Source organism: Pipistrellus kuhlii, unplaced genomic scaffold, assembly GCF_014108245.1.
Source record: "Pipistrellus kuhlii isolate mPipKuh1 unplaced genomic scaffold, mPipKuh1.p scaffold_m20_p_2, whole genome shotgun sequence".
Lineage (NCBI taxonomy): Eukaryota > Metazoa > Chordata > Mammalia > Chiroptera > Vespertilionidae > Pipistrellus > Pipistrellus kuhlii.
The window spans coordinates 150048460-150065777 of NW_023425515.1; the positions used below are offsets into that span (position 1 = coordinate 150048460).

Consider the following 17318-nt stretch of genomic DNA (forward strand, 5'->3'; position numbering starts at 1 on the left):
AAAAATAAAAATACCTTACTCCAGTCTTTTGTTGCCCATAAATACTTTGCTGTAGGTAAACCTATCTATGGTTTGTGCATTTCGATTCGACTCTTGTTTATGAAATCCTTCCATCCAGGGGTCATAAAAATACTCAACCACATTTTCTCCTATTGACTTCTGGTTTTACCTTTAACACTCAAAAAAAAAAAATTTTTTTTTTTATCCAAATCTAGCTGAAAGTTTTTTTTTTAAAGGGAATAAATTTTATTATTTTTCCCACACAGTGAGTACATTTTTTCAAGTGTGACACCATCCCTAACATACACACAGTTCTATATATGACTAGGTCTGGGTCTGGTCCGCTTTGTCACAAGAGCACACTGTTCTCATTACCAGGCTTTGTGATGTCTGACTATTTGTTGGTAAACTCTCTTCTTTCTTTCAAAATAGTCTTGGTAATACACAAAACATTCTTCCACATAGCTTTTAGGCTCACTTTATTAGGATCCCCTAAAATTCCAGCTGGTAGTTTTGACTAGAATTAAGTTAAATATATAGTTTAATTCAGGGAAAAATGATGCTGTTACAATGTTAAATTGTTCCATTAAAAGATTACTCAGCTCTCCTTTCATATCTTTTAATGGAGTTTTTAAAAGTCCTCCTTAAAGTTTTTATGTATTCTTTGTTAATTTAATTCCTAGACATTTGATACTTTTAGTTCACTATGGAATCTTATTTCCTACTATTTGTATGCATTATTCTTATAGGACGAATTTGCTAAACTCTCTAATTAGTTCTATTAATTTATCTATTGCCCATGTTGAATTTTTCATATAATAATCTTATTAACTGCATACTTAAAATGTCTCTTCCTTCCAATCTTTAAATTCAATCTTTTATTTTCTTTTTTTTTTTTGCTTTTATATTGTTTCTAACTTTAAAGAGGTGCCTACATATCTTTATTAAGATGTTATTTACTACTGCATGTTTTTGGTTGAAAGTCTTAAAACACTAAAAAGTTTTATTTTACTCAGTTTCTCTATAGTTTTTAAAAATAATATATTACTAAAAACTTTTTCTAATGAAAATATTTTTCTATGTCTGCTAAGAACATATCCCTGCTCTCTCTCTCTCTCTCTCTCTCTCTCTCTCTCTCTCTCTCTCTCTTTCTCTCTCTCTCTCTCTCTCTCTCTCTCTCTCTCTCAATGTAACAAATTACATTGATACATTTTTCTGATTCCTCCATCTTTAGATTCCTAGGATCAACCTTGCTTGGTCATCCTGCACTATGTGTTGCAGACACTATTTTTTAAGAGAAGTTTTAAATTTGCAGCAAAATGAGCAGAAGGTACAGAGATTTTCCAAGTGCCCCTCATACAAACATAGCCTCCCCTGCTACCGACATCCCGCACCAGAGTGGTACATACACAGTAAGATTCTTGATAAATACTTCCAATCATCTTTTCCCTTTCATTTGCTTTTTCTCTCACTGAAACTCCTTTTAGGCAATCATCCTTATTTCCCTTTCAATGCTCTCGGTGTTTTAAGTTTGTTTGTTTTTTCATCTTCTTTCCTGTTTCCAATGCCTTTTGGAAGGGTTTCTTACCCAATAGTCCACTCACTCGCTCAGTCTCCCAGTGAGTCCTTTTTGCTATCCCAACCCACTGGCCGAGTTCTTTATTTCAACAATTAGACTTTCCATTCCGAACCTCTTTATTGTGGGCTTCTTCACAACCACCTGTTTCTATCATTCTCTCTTCTCTTCCTTCCTGAGGACACTTATTGTGCTTATTATAAACTCTTGTTCTTTCTGTTGCATTCATTATACTTCTTATGGCCCAAGTTGTTCAATTTGTTGCCTTCTCACTGTGCCCTCCCCCCTCCCCCGTCCCCCAGTGCCCCTCCAATTTCTCCTAATTTTCTCCTTTGGAATCATCATGTTTTATTTTTCTTAGATTGATCAAAAGTCTTGACCTTCATTTTTCTGTGGGAGGAGGAGTGAAAGCTTATCTGCCGCTCATGCTCCTACAGGTAAGTGCAGGTAAGGAGGAGGAGCTTTTCAGGGTGGAGAGCTCGAGCTCAGAGGGCCTGTAGTGATGCCAACTGAGCTCTACCTGCCCATAGGCTCCCCATAGGTGTCCCCAGCACCTCCAGAACGTACCTGTGCTTCTATATCTGGCACTTTCCTTTATGGGGGAGTGGGGCTCTTATTCTCTTAATTGCCAGGCCCACAGGGTGGACGGCACCAGAAATCTCAAGAGCCAGCCAGCTCGCAGGCACTCTTTGCTCTCAGCTCCTCTCCCCAGTCAGGTTTCAGGGCTTCTTAGAAGATACTCTGCCTTGCTCTCAAAACTTCCCTGCCCTACAGTAAAATGCCCAGGCGATGATCATATCAGAACCACACCGGCAAAAAAAAGGAGTGCAACAGAACGTGCTGCCTCAGCCCTTCCCTTCATCACTATTCCCCTTTGCACAGGCCTCTGCCATCCTCTGGCATCCTCAGGGCTGGACATGGTAGTGAGAGCCTGTAACCTGCTTAATTCCACACACTGGAATTCCCCAGCTGCGGTTCCTTTATCTGCATTTGCCTTCGTATCTGAATTCCTATGCCAGGAATATATTTTTTTTAATGAAATGCATTCATTCAGTAAATATTTATTGAGCACCTATGGTTCACAAGACCCTTTGCCAGGTGATGGGCTAACACAGCCAGAGCCTTTCTGACCCCTGTTTTCTCTGGAATTAGCTGAGAAAATCAACTTGGCACTGCCCCGCCTCTGAGTCACTACACTTGCCAGGAACCAGCCTAGATGTCCTCCCACCGAGGTCTGCGGGGACTCGTTCTCTCCGACAGGTCTCACCTCGCAAGTCACTCCCTCTCTGTGACCCTTCAAACTATTCCTTTAGCCTCAATCATTCCACTTCCTGACTCCATTCCCACAGAGAGCTTCCCAATGGAGTTATGAAGTTCAGGAGATGTTTGGAAAGAGACAGGTGGCCTGGTTTTTCTGTCCAGCTCTGCCACTAATTGGGTGATCTTGGCTAAGTTACTTCCCCTCCTGGGGCTGAAGTCTTCAACATCTGTCTGATCCTGTTTATGACTCTACTGGCTTGTGGTTCTTCCCAAAGTTTCAAACACTGTTGAGCACAAGGACTGGTGTGAAATATGTTTTACTTGTTGACCGTGGGTTTGGCACACATTCAATTTTCATGATAAATCAACAAAAACGTTCTAGTGCTACTTGATATGCGATGTGATGCCAGGCGCCTTGGATAATAAAATTGTCCCTACTTTTCTCAAAATCAACATAATTCTACCTAATGTGAGTAGTGTGAACACATACTGAAAGAGAGGGATGCACAAAATTATGGTACCATATTTCTACAGATTATTCAGAATAAGTGTGAGACAAGAGCCATCAAGGATGGGATTATGTAATTTGTCACTCTGTCCTGTGGCCACTCTGAGATGTACAACTTTGCATTGAAGGGTCAGATGTGGTCTTAGGAGTGGTAAAGGCTCCTGAGAATCCAAGGTTTTTAGGACGGAGACCTTCTTAGACAGCTCAGTTGTAGAGAACTGTTTCAGTGTCATTCTGTACCTTCTCTACATGCTCATCCTTACTGAGCCTCACCCTTATTTAATACCTGTCCATTCTGAGAGGAAGAAATAATTCCTTTAACTATTTATGTCACTGATTCCATCAATTTCCAGCTCCCCAGGGTTTTCCTTCCATCAATTATCCCCTTTATTTTCAACTCTTCCCTACCCCTGATTCTGTGTGGTTTTTTTTTGTTTTGTTTGTTTGTTTGTTTGTTTGTTTTGTTTTTAATGTATATGCTCATTCAGATCCCTCTTTAAAACAAACCCTCATACCTGCACACCTGCATCCCTTCACCTGGCTAATACCAAGTGGTCTTCTCCATATCCTGCTCCCATGTTGCCTCCTCTTCAAGCCCATGCTCTGGCTTTTCTCTGTTCCTAGAGCTGCCTGGCATACATCTACTCTCACACTTACTATACTAGTTTACTCATTTATATGTCTGCCCTTCCACCTGAGTAAATATAACTGGAGGATCTTATTTTATAACCTAGTGCTGGAGTCCAATTGACTTAGATAGTATATGCTCAATAAAAGACTACCGAATGAATAAAGTAGAGGCCAACTCTAAAATAAAGAATGTGTCATTTTGAGAAGTTGTTATCAAATCTAAATGAAGAGTCTGGAATGGGCTCAGGAAATTAATAAATGAGGCTTATATCCCCAAGATTCCTCTGCAGTGAAGTCTGAAGAAGTAAGGTATTCTGACATACTGCATTTCAACAACAGCAGGATATAAACAATGGTGTAAGTTCTTCCCACAGGATTCCCTTTAAAAAGTCACATATGTAGTCCTTACCCATCGAAGAAAAAAATTTAAAAGTATAACAAGCAAAAGGAAGAAAAATCACCTGCAACCCCATGATGCAATGATGACCTCAACATTTCCATCTATATCCCACAAATGTTTTTAACATGAGAAAAATGTATATTCATGTAAATATGTATTTTAAATGACATTATCCCACATACACTATTGGAAGCCTGCCATTGTACTTATGTGCATCTTTCCATGGCAATAAAAACATAGCTACAACATCACTTCAATGCTAGTATGAAATTAGTGCCAGTGAGAGTCAGGATATATTAACCCATTTCATCTTCTATTATTTTACATTTAGGTTATTTGTACTGTTTCAGTTTTTCTTTCTAATGTATTTTATTGATTTTACACAGAGAGAATTGAGTGGGACAGAAAGTTAGAAACGTCGATGAGAGAGATACATCGACCAGCTGTATCCTGCAACCAAGGTACGTGCCCTTGACTGGAATCGAACCCTGGACCCTTCAGTCCACAGGCCGACGCTCTATCCACTGAGCCAAACAGGCTTGGGCTGTTTCACTTTTTTTTTCAACAAACATTTTTTTTGCCTATATATTTTAAGCACTTATTATTTGCTGAGGATACATTCCTAATGCTAAAATTTCTTGGTCAAAAGATATGTTTATTTTTAAAGTTTATTACATATGGCCAAATTGTTCTTTAGAAAGTTATGCCAGTGTACACACCCACTAGCAGGGTACAAGAATACTTAAATCTCTCATCAATGTGGATTATATTATTTTTTTACTATTTCTCAGTCTAATTTGGTTTCTCATGATTTTTCAAAATTTGTATCTCATTGATTAGTAATTAGGCTGAACATATTTTCATATCATTATTATTATTTTTGTATTTATTATTTGAGTTGTTGTTCATATCCCTGATCTCTTATTTTAAAAGGTTAGATAGGTCCAGCTGGCATGGCTCAGCTTTGACCTATGAATCAGGAGGTCACAGTTGGATTTCTGGTCAGGGCTTATGCCGGGGTTTCAGCTTGATCACCAGCGTGGAGCATGCAGGAGGCAGCCAATCAATGATTCCCTCTCATCATCGATGATTTTGTCTCTCTCTGCATCTCCCTTCCTTTCTGAAATCAATAAAATATATTTTTAAAAATTAGATTGATAATCCTTTTTGTAAAAAAAATGTGATCTATACTTTTCTTAAATTTCTATTGTATTTATACACCTGAAACTAATACAAAGTAATGTTGAAAGTAAATTATAATTGAAATAAATAAATAAATAATTTTAAAATAGAAAAGAAAATCTGGCCAACTGTTAACATTTGTTAGATCTGAAAATGGGAACGTGGTTTTATTATGTTACTCTGAAAAAAAATTGCTACTCAAATTTTTAAAGTTTTGTTTTTGGTGTTTTCAACTTTTTAAATTTTGCTATGCAGAAAGTTTAAGCTTTTTCGCCATAGTTGATCCATCTTTTCCATCAGGTTTCTGCCTTAGGTACCCATTATACATGAGGTTAGATTACCGTAGCCTTCATCTTTAGCGAGGCAACATTGCTGCCTGAAATACACTTCTGACCCTCCTTTGAGCTGGGTGTGGCCTGGTGACCAATTAGAGTCAATGGCTGCAAATATGTTGTGTGTGACTTGGGGCAAAGCTACTTCTGACTTCATTAATGTGTGAGAATAAATAAGTCACTGAGGTCAGGCTTCTGCAAGAGCAATCCTTACTCCTAAGAGCAATTCCTAACTCATATTCCAATCCAAGATTATCAATATTTACTTGTATTTTCTTTTACTTATTTTCACTACTCTATTGTCTCTATGCTTATAGATATGTGACTGAAAAGATATATAATCCAGATTTAATAGTATACATAAAATAATCATGTTTTGATAGAAGCTTCTTCAAAATGATGATTTGCTTGACTCATGCAGATAAAATTGTTACATTGAATTTTAAGGAAGGATCTTATTAGAGTTTTATTCTAGCAGGCATTTTGGAAAAAGGCCTTGAGAAATAGCATTAGCATCCTCTCCCCCCCTCCTTTTTTTTTTTTTTTTTTTTTTTTTACTAATTATCCAAAGAAGTTAGTGAGAATGCAACTATAAAATGTGTATAGCTAGTTGAATCCATGTAGAAAACTGAATTCATATCTAAATTTGTGATATAAAGAACTATAACAAAATTTTTTACTACAGTTTCATTACAGCCAGAATTTCATTTTAATATGATTGGTTTTAAAATATGTTTTGACTATAGGTGTAAAATGCTTTCTTCTAGAATTTCACAGCCCATATTATTCTTGCTTCTGGAAAAATTGGCCAGACATTAGTGTTCAATTTAATGCAACTAATATTTCCGTAACTAACATTTATTAAGCACCTGCTACATATTAGTCTCTGTATTTAATCTTACAATAACCTGCAAAGCGGATGATGTAATCCCCATTTTAGAGACGGGGAAATTGAAGCCCAGAAGTGTTAATTCAGATGTCCAAGGCCACTCATAGGCTGAGTGAAAAAGACAACCTCTAAAGCTGTTGATTCAAAAGTCTAAATTCCAAGGTACCCCCGCCAGGCTCTGAACTGAGCCTGGGGAAGAAAAGAGATGAGTAAGACATGGTTTCCCACAGGCAATCTTAAGAAAAGTTGGTACTTACCTGCCCCACACAAGTCTGCTATGTTAACACGAGTGGGCAGGGAACTGCCTTTGGAGTTAGCTGCAGACACAGCCACAGTCCAGTTCGCAGTTCTGGGAATGACCCAAGTCCAGAAGGTATGTTCTGTGATGTTCTGTAGTGTGGCTTTCTCCCCTGCTACCTCCAGCAAAGTCACCTGATAGTGGAGGATTTTTCCTCTTGCCTCTGATACACTCAGATTCTGCAACAAAACACATCTACTTACTATGTAGACTCAGACAAGGTCGCTGGATGCTCTGTGCCTCATGGTCCTCTGAAGCTGGTGGCTACATCTGAATGACCTTTTTATTTACATCTTCTCAGCTCCTCAACTGCACACTTTATGCTGCTGCTCATCCCAACCATTTAGAGAAAAATATTGCCTAACATTTTTAAAAGCTAATTCTTTAAAAAAAAATATATTTTTTATTGATTTTTTACAGAGAGGAAGGGAAAGAGATAGTTAGAAACATTGATGAGAGAGAAACATCGATCAGCTGCCTTCTGCACACGCACAATGTGGGGATGTGCCCACAACCAAGGTACATGCCCTTGACTGGAATTGAACCTGGAACCTTTCAGTCCGCAGGCTGATGCTCTATCCTCTAAGCCAAACCGGTATCAGCTTAAAGCTAATTCTTTTTTTTTTTTTTAATATATTTTATTGTTTTTGTACAGAGAGAAAGGGAGAGAGATAGTTAGAAACATCGATGAGAGAGAGTCATCGATCAGCTGCCTCTTGCACACCCCTCACTGGGGATGTGCCCGCAACCAAGGTACATGCCCTTGACCGGAATCAAACCCGGGACCCTTCAGTCCCCAAGCCGACGCTCTATCCATTGAGCCAAAATGGTTTCGGCTTAAAGCTACCGTATTTTTCGGACCATAAGACGCACTTTTTCCCCCCAGAAGTGTGGGGGAAAAAGTCCCTGCGTCTTATGGTCCAAATATAGCCTACACATATACTTTAAAAAAAAAGTTTTTTTACTTGCCCGGCTCTGTGTGGTCTCTGTGTACTTGCCCGGCTCTAAAATGGTTCTAAATGCTGCTGTTTACTTTACAGGGTTGATTACATGTGTTTATGACTGTGATGTTGGGTTTCAATGCACATAAAATATTTTAGGACACTATTTGTTTCAGAATCTTTTTTTCTTCATTTCCCTTCTCTAAAAACTGGTGCGTCTTATGGTCCGGAGCGTCTTATGGTCCGAAAAATACGGTAATTCTTAACAGAACCTAGATTTTTCTTTCTTGCTTCAAAATGAAACTTCCTACCAGTAGAAAACGCAATTGCATTCAATGGAACAAGAGCAGGCTCTAAACTGGGAAAATCTGGATTTGAGTACTAGTTCTACTGATCACCAGTTAAGTGACTCCGGGCAAGACACTCAGCCCCTCTGAATTTCCATTTCTAACTTTGTCTCTCTCTCTCTCTCTCTCTCTCTCTCTCTCTCTCTCTCTCTCTCTCTCTCTCACACACACACACACACACACACACACACACACCTTTTTAAACAGAAAACACAATGCTGCTCATGAAATAAAAATAAAAAAAACAAGATTTTCAAGAGCTAAACTAGTAAAATCCATTGGATGAATTGGATAAGTCATCTGTGCTAGGAAACGAAGACACTCTTTTTAAATGTGAACCCAACGAATTTTTGGAACTGCAAAAATTCCAGTTGAGATCATTTGGGAGCAATCCCAGAAAGTAAGCAGAAAACTAATTATTTGCATTGTAACTCTGTTTGAACAAGGACCATGGGAAACAGAAGCAATGAGAGTGGAGAGCTGCCAAGGTTAGCACTGGCAGTGCCCCTCCATGCCTACTGCATGGAGAGGAAGACTCAGCTCACCAGACATAAGTATTACAGTTTTCTTGGCAAAGCCATTCCTTCCATGGGGTGTAGGGTGGCCTCAAACTGTTGAAAGACACGCCTTAAAATTGTCAAGTGCCCCTTTCTCTGATTCCCTACTCCCTAAGCGATCTTCTAATAATTTGTAGTTTATCTGTCAGCAGAGGCTTGGCCAGAATGAACATCTGGTTCGGTTAAAATTTGTGTTTTTCACTTTAAGTGAATAAATTGCCGTTCTGATTATATAATTTGGTTTCCAAAATAATTAGCATACTGAGAAAGAATATTCCTATCTGCTGACTCAAGCCTTCTGGTTTGCCCAACAGCTGAATTCTTCATTATAAATTAATCATGGACATGCAGCTTTTTATTATATTTTAGTCTCTGAGAGCGTGGTTAATGCAGGTCCTGTCCTAGGTGCCTCTGTTGGGCCCACAAGGCCTGGGACTGGATCTTACACCATGGTCCATGCACCAGGTAAATACCATGTTGCTGAGGGCTCTTTGGGGTGTACATTCAGCCTCTCCCTAGAAGACATCCTTGTGTGTTTGGGCAAGAATCAAGAAAATATCCATCACTCCAAATGTCCACCACAGCCATCCCCATAGGCCTGTTGTGTAAATTAAAATAAGTGAGTGCTTTTGAAATTGTGATGTTCTAAACTCATTAATAAACATGCCTTTTGTCCTAAGAGAGAAAAAAAATAAAACAGGATAAATGAAAGCAAAAGCTGGCTAGGGAAGACCATTCCCTCAGCTATCTCTCATTCTGTCCTTCACTATCTGTTTCCGCTGAGGCTCAGAGGTATGGTTATTACCCCAGCCCCAACCTAAGCACCCCTACCCTACAGCATCCCCATAGTTAACCAAGTTCACCAGGCTCTCCATTCTTGCCACGAACACAGAGGCTTCAGTCCACTCTGGCAACTAAGCAAACAAGAGCCTTAATTGGAAAAAACACCTTGCAACATCTCTCTCATTGTCCTGTCAGACACCTCAACACTCTCATTCAGCGCTATGGCAGAATGCTGAAAGAAGGGGGTACACGTCAAGTCGTCTAAGGAACTTGCCTAGTGAATGCTGCGAAAATCTAGCTGATCACAGTGACCCAGGGACCAGAGGTCTGAGTCTGGAAAATGAGTGACAGTTCCCAGAGGGCCTGGAACGTGTTTTGCATTTTTCTTCCATATCCCGTAACTTAGAGTTGAAGAAAGCAGTGAGAAGGTGAGGGTGGGGTTGTGGTAATTAGAAAAACAAATATGTATTTTGTGAGTTATGCTTTTATAAAATGTGAAGCTCAAATTTTGGGATAAAGGTTAATCTCTCTAATCTCTCTAACTGGTTCCCTTAACCAAATTAATAACCGAGCCTAACTTGTCAGACAGGATCCTGGAAACAAAAAATTCAGTGAGCCATTGGGAAAACAAGTAACTATCCAGCTGGGCTAGTAGCAGCTTAAAACAGGATAATTAGATGAGTTTTTGTTTTGTTTTTTAATAGCAACATAAAATTTGCAAAAAAAGGATGTCATCCATCACCCTATAATCACGTGGCCCTGGTGGAATGGAGTGTCATCACCGAATAGCAGAACAGGAAGGGATTCCACCGATTAACAATTAGTTCAACATTTCCTTTTATCAATGGGGAAACTAAGCCCCAAGGCAAGGAAGTGACTTGCTTAAGGCCACTCTAAGGATCAAAGGAGGAAGAGTGGAATCCAAGCCTCCTGGCTTCTATCGATAGACTAGCGACCTGTCTGCTCAGACACTGGTGAGTCTGAGTGATGAACTGGTAAGTATGGGCCACCATGTGTCAGAGCTGGAATCCCAGCCACCCTTCTGCCCCAAAGTTGCAAAGCAGTGTCTCTAACTGTGAGGCTGTGTTAGATTCTGATGTGGATTATCAGCAGTGAACATGAGGTCAGCAGTTTGGGGGAGGTGGAGATCCTGAATTCTTTTTCCTCCCACACAATGGCCCTGAGTCACAAGGGGGCCCGCCAGCTGTGAACCCAGAAGAACTATTCTACCTGAGGAGCCAGTTGGGTCTTTCCAGGTGAACTTACTTTTATTTCAGTACTAGAAGCCCAATGCACGAAATTCATGCAAGAGTAGGCCTTCCTTCCCCTGGGTGCTGGCACAGGCTTCCCTCTGACAACCAGGACCCAAACTTCCTCTGAAAAGTCATCTGGAAGGATGTCGGGTCTAATTAGCATATTATGCTTTTTTTTTTTAAATTTTATTTGGTCCATTTTGCTCAGTGTATGTCCTACAACTTTTATTTTATTTTATTTTTTAATATATTTTATTGATATTTTTTTTTTTTACAGAAAGGAGGAGAAAGGGATAGAGAGCTAGGGATGTGCTCGCAACCAATGTACATGCCCTTGACCGGAATCGAACCTGGGACCTTGCAGTCCGCAGACCGACGCTCTACCACTGAACCAAACCGGTTTCGGCTATGCTTTTATTATTATAGATTTGTTCATTTGTGTGAGTGATAAGGAAGAAACTATCATTTATCAGGCCATGCCATGAATTAAGAGCTTACGTCTGTTGTTACATTTAGTTCTTATGAGGGTGCTGAACCTAGGAATGGTTAAGAAACTTACTCCCCACAGAAAAGTAGTCCCCATGGAAATGTGAGAATTTAGTGCGCCCCCTGGTGGATGTGGGAGAGGAAGGATGTCTGGACCATTCCTGTCATCCCTGATAGTCTGGAAGACCTGGTATTCTTATACCTCTTTGGGCAGCGCTAAAGCTAATCTGGTCAGTGTCCCCATTGCCACTCTCCTATTGGCAAGAGTAAGCTAAAAAAGGAAAAGCTGTCCTATTGCCCCTCTCCTGCAGCTGTCTTCCTGCTCTGTCCGGTGGGAGATGCGTTAGCTTAGTAAACAGCCTTTTGGACTTTGTCTGAGAAGCAGCATGACCAGCTCCCTCATAAACCTATTCTAGGAGTTCTGCTGCCTGAAAAGGCTTTCAGCATCAAAAATGACTCGATGAACATAATCCATGAGAGGACAAAACCTAACACATGTCCAAATTCAGGGCCCTTATTTTTATTTTGTTTTAAAGTACATTAGAGAAAGGGTATTTCTCTGAATTGATAAATTATTTTTTCTTAGGACTCAAAAATAAAAATTTCTGTGAAGACTTTGTTTGTTTGTTTGTTTTGGGCAGACCCTTTGTTTTCTTTCTCCACCACAAGTTATTTTACGTCCCTAAGGCTCAATTTTCTAATCTGTAAAATGAGGATAATTCTGTGTACAGCATAGGCATTTTGGAGGACTCAAAGGGAGTAAACTCTTTCTAAAACTGCTTGGCCCGTGGCAGGTGTAAAGACACTGGGTGAGTTCACATCACAATCAGCACTTTCCCCATCACAGTCACGTGACTCTTCTGTCAATTTATGGAGAGACAAGCCATCTTGACTTGGCTTATACCACAGCTCTATAAGGAAGTCTCACCAATGTCACACAGTTGGTTACAAAGAACATATAAGAGAGGAAGGGAGAAGGAGAGAGAGAAACATCAATGATGAGAGAGAATAATCGGCTGCCTCCTGCATACCTCCTCCTGGGGATCACGCCCGCAATCCAGGCATGTATCCTTGACCAGAACTGAACTTGGGATCCCTTAGTCCAAAGGCTGATGCTCTATCCACTGAGCCAAACCCGCCAGGGCTATCTACTTTACTCTTGAGAAAAATAAGGCACAGAGAGGTTAAGCACCTTGCTCAAGAACACACAGCCATTAAGTGGTAAAGCTGGAACTCGAAGTCAGGGAGTATAGCTCTACCTAGGAGATTAATTTTTTTAAAAAAAGATTTTTTTAATTGATTATTTTTTCCAGAGAAGGGAAGCTCCTTATAGAGCTGTGGTATAAGCCAAGAAGAGAAGGGAAGGGGGGAAAGGGAGAGAGAGAAACATCAATTAGCTGCCTCCTGCAGGCCCCCTACCAGGGATCAAGCCTGCACCTCAGCATGTGCTCTGACCAGGAATCAAATGGGCAGCCTTTTGGTGCACAGGACAGCACCCAACCACTGAGCCTCTGGCTGAGCAAGAGGATGAGCTCTTCTCCGCTGTGGTGCCAGCTGGCACCTGGCAGTCCCTGTCCAGTTGTTGTGCTACACTGAACCGATGTAATTCCTGGTCATACCTCACGGTAGTTAACCCACAAAATTTCTATCCTGTTTTGCAGCTAGAAAAACAGCAAAATAATGGGAACTTTCATAAGGGTGAAATTTTAACTCCCCTTTCCCCCTTTCTATTTTCTGTTAATTCTCTGCTACCTACTCTCTCATTTTTGTCACTCACGCCATTCTGCTACCCAATGAAAAATCCCTACTTTACGGCCGGTATAATGTGTGTGATTAGAAGGCCAGGGAAAGCAATCAGGTTGGCCTTGGCTGGGATTCTGGCAGAAGGAGGAGGAATATGTGTCATGTTGGGGGCCAGTGCTGTACATTCACCCTTGACAACATGGTCAGACGAACGTCACTGAGGCCCTAAGGCAGCTTTGGTGATGAGTGAGCTGGAACCTGGGATCGAGGCTCCCTTCTCTCATTCACTAGAGCTATGGTTTGGAAAGTGGAAGGGAGCGATAGTATCAACGTTCACCCCTGTGATTAGGAGCTACCGTGATGGGATGTTACATCTTCCCATGTAACCACATGGACCAAACAGCAAATCAGTCTGCTCCTACACACTGCAGAGCATGAAAGTCAATGAATGTCAGCCGAGTTTGAAGAAAAGAATTTAAATAAAGGGGGGAATTGTGAGAATAAACAAGTCATCTTTCCTGCCAAAGAACAGTTCAGGCAGCCTCCATCTTGGCCGCAGGCTTGCAGCTCCCCTGGGGGATGCCATCTTGAAACTGCAAAGGTCAACCCCTCCCTTTAAATTAGCCAATCGTGAGAGATTGTGTGCCTGAGCTCCAGTCAAGGGTGAGGGACAGGTCATGTGTGTCAGGATTAAAAAGTGGAGCGGCTGCCTACTCAGTGTGTGTGTGTGCTCCCAGACCACGTGCATGTGCACCCTCCTGCAGGAGTAAAGGTATTTGCCTAGTAGAAAGAAGGAAGAAAGGGGGGGGGGGGGGGAGAGGAAAGGAGGAAGGGACTGAGAGAGGGAGGGAGGGAAGGAGGAAAGAAGGAACTACTTCTTTCCGAAATAGTCTTCTGAAATGCTGTGCCAGCCTGCGATGGGACAGGATTGGGGAAAGGAAAGAGACAGAATTGAATATTGTGACAAACTACTGCAATCTTCCTGTCTGGTGCCTTTTGTATTTAAATATTGATTCTGATATTGCATATATCCTATAATTATATAAGCCCTCAGGCTCCTGGCAGTCAGTCTTATGAACCAGGAGGTCATGGTTCAATTCCCTGTCAGGGCTTGATCCCCAGTAGTTGGTGTGCAGGAGGCAGCAGATCAAAGATTCTCTCTCATTATCGTTGTTCTTATCTCTCTCACTCTCCCTTCTTCTCTGAAATCAATAAAAACATATTTATATAAAAAAAAATCAGGCCTCATAATTTCAGAAAGATTCTAGTTTGTTATGATCAAGGTAGTGAGAGGTCTCTGAAGAAAGTAACAGGAAACTACAGAGGTTATTGTGGCTTTGTGCATCACCTTTTCATAGGTTACCTATCTGTATCTCTATACCTCTATCTCTTATCTGTATCTTCACATGTATCTATAGCTATATCTACACATGTATCTATCTATATCCATATTCATTTCCAAATTTATACCCACATTCACATCCATACCAATATCTATATCTATATCCATATCCATATCCATATCTATGTATATTCAAGGTGATTTATATGTTCATGTTGACCAATGTCACTCCAATTTAATAAATAAAAATGTTTTTAAAAGGTGATTTTTCTTCTTAAAGGATACATGTTATATTAACTTGGAGGACAGTGTATTGGACTCACAGACTGAAATGCTTAATCTAAGCAAAGGAAACAGTATGAAACTGCACAGAGAATGACAGAGGGAATCTGAGGGACAGGATTGCTAAGAACCTCCTGTGAAGGCCTCTCACCTAAAACAGGTTGTTCATGACAGAAAAGCAGTTTCTAAATGTTATTACATTTGTTTTAACAATACCAGGTATTTTTATTGCATTCCACGGATTAAAATCCGTGGAATGCAATAAAAATACCTGGTATTGTTAAATACCAGGTGGTACTTTTTGGCTTCAACAGAGAAAATATTTTTTCTCTTAAAAATAACTGGCAAAAAATAGTGCAGGATATTTTTGAAGAAATGCAGTTTTCAGGAGAAACCGAGGGCTGGGAAAATAAATGATTATGTGGGAACCAGAACAACAAAGCAAAGGTCTCCTTCAGTCTCACACACACACACTCACATTCATACAGACATAGATGATATTCACACACATTCACACCCACACTCAAACCCACATGCACACCTTCCACACACTCACAAGTATTCACTGCTGTGGTCTGAATGTTTGTATGTCCCCAAGGTTGGGACTCTAATGCCAAGGTGACAGTGTCAGGAGATGGGGCTCTGGGAGGGTGATTATGTCATGAAGATAGAGCCCTCATGAACAGGATTAATGATTTTATAAAAGAGACCCCACAGAGCTCCCTAACCCCTTCTACCATGTGGGGACACAACAGAAAATCTGCAACCCAGAGGACACCCTTCACCCGACCATGCTAGCACCAGATCTTGGACGTTCAGACTCTAGAACTTCAAGAAATAGATTGACAGCCTGTAGTATTTTGTTATAGCAAAATGGACTAAGACCGTCACATACATGCACTTACACACATATTCATATAGACATCCCCACACCTACATCCCCACTCACTCATGTCCCTCAGACGTATGAAAGACTCACACGCACTCACACACTCATTCACATATACCCTTTGTACTCACACAAGTATATAACACACATGTATATAGCACACATGCACCCACATCACTCACATACACACCCACCTATACTCACACTCACATACATGCACAGCCACACTCACAGGGACTGTGCCCATTCAGCACCTGGCTGGTCTCCTCTTATGTAAACATCCTGCAAAAATGAAAGGTCCCCTCACATTTCCCCAATTGCAAGAGAAACGTGCTCTCACTGTGTTCGCAGACTAATGGGGTTTTACTTGGGGCTTCCTTTGGTCCCAACACCCGAAATTTCCCCACCGCCGTGGTGGGGTGTCCCCTCATTGGGTTTCCCGGTATTAATCACAGTTAAAAAAAAAACAAAAACCAACCCACCACCTGCATATTTGTGCTTCCTTTCCCCAGTGAAGTCTAATTTGGGCCCCACCACAAAGCACCTGGTCTGACGGCAGCGTTTCTTTCTAGTCTGAGTCCCCTGTGTTGCAGCGCCACCTGGTCAATTCCCAGGACATGAGGAATCCCCAGTGGGACCACACAGGAGTGGTCCAGACAGAGGGGCAGTGGTTTCTGCCCGGGAAAGGCTCCCTGGAACAAGTACCATAGGCCCTCTCCTTGGAAACCATTTCACCTCCCAATGTTCCCTCATTCCTCCCCCATCCCTCTTTCCGTTTTTTGTTTTGTTTGGTGTGTGTGTGTGTGTGTGTGTGTGTATGTTGTGGTGTGTGTGTATGTGTGTGTGTGTGTGTATGTGTGTGTGTGTGTGTGTGTTGTGATGTGTGTTTATCCTCACCCGAAGATATTTTTCCATTGATTTTAGAGAGAGTGGAAGAGAGCGGGAAAGACAGAGAAATACTGATGTGAGAGAAGCAAGGCCTGGGTTAAGGAGGAGCTTGCAACCGAGGTACGTGCCCTTGTCCAGAATCAAACCCAGGACCCTTCCGTCTGCATGCCAACGCTCTACACACTGAGCCAAGCTGGCTAGGGCTGTTCCCACATTTGTAAAACGGGTGGTGGGACTGCATGCTGGCTAAATTCCCTTTGGTGCCAGAGCCTGGACTCGGTGGTTCTGTGGTCCAAAGCAGGCCTGCTCACTTTCGTGACTCTGGCCAGTGCTTTATTCCCACCCCTGGGTGAGTGGTCTGTTTGGGGCCCTGGAAGCTTCCCAGGACTTGGCACTAAAGGTCTTAGCCAGAAAGGACTTAGCCCAGGAACGGCCCTATAAGAATGAGGACTAGACCCAACTTTCCAAGGAGCCTCTGAGGCTGGACAGTCACTGAAGGCTTTGTAGGTTCCCTGTCATGACCACAGTCAAGTTACAGGAGCTCCCAGTATTTGCATTTTTGATTTCTTATTCCAGCCAGTTCCAGTCCAAACATCTACAATTCTGGCCTCACCTACGGGAAGATTTTCTAACAACAGGAAATGCCCATCCTGGCATGGACTGCAGACAGAGTGGAATGCTTCCTGTCTCAGGAGGTCCCAGCAGAGACATCTGTCTGTCCCCGCTAATATG

At 41.3% G+C, this 17318-nt stretch overlaps 1 protein-coding gene across 1 annotated transcript in view; it reads right to left on the bottom strand.

Moving 5' to 3' along the window:
• IL12RB2 (interleukin 12 receptor subunit beta 2) overlaps nucleotides 1-17318 on the bottom strand; it is a 63033-nt gene that overhangs the window by 25098 nt on the left and 20617 nt on the right. The window contains exon 9 of the mRNA XM_036447887.2: nucleotides 7035-7254. Within this exon, the coding sequence (XP_036303780.1) occupies nucleotides 7035-7254 (220 nt within the window). The remainder of the gene's footprint in view (nucleotides 1-7034; nucleotides 7255-17318) is intronic.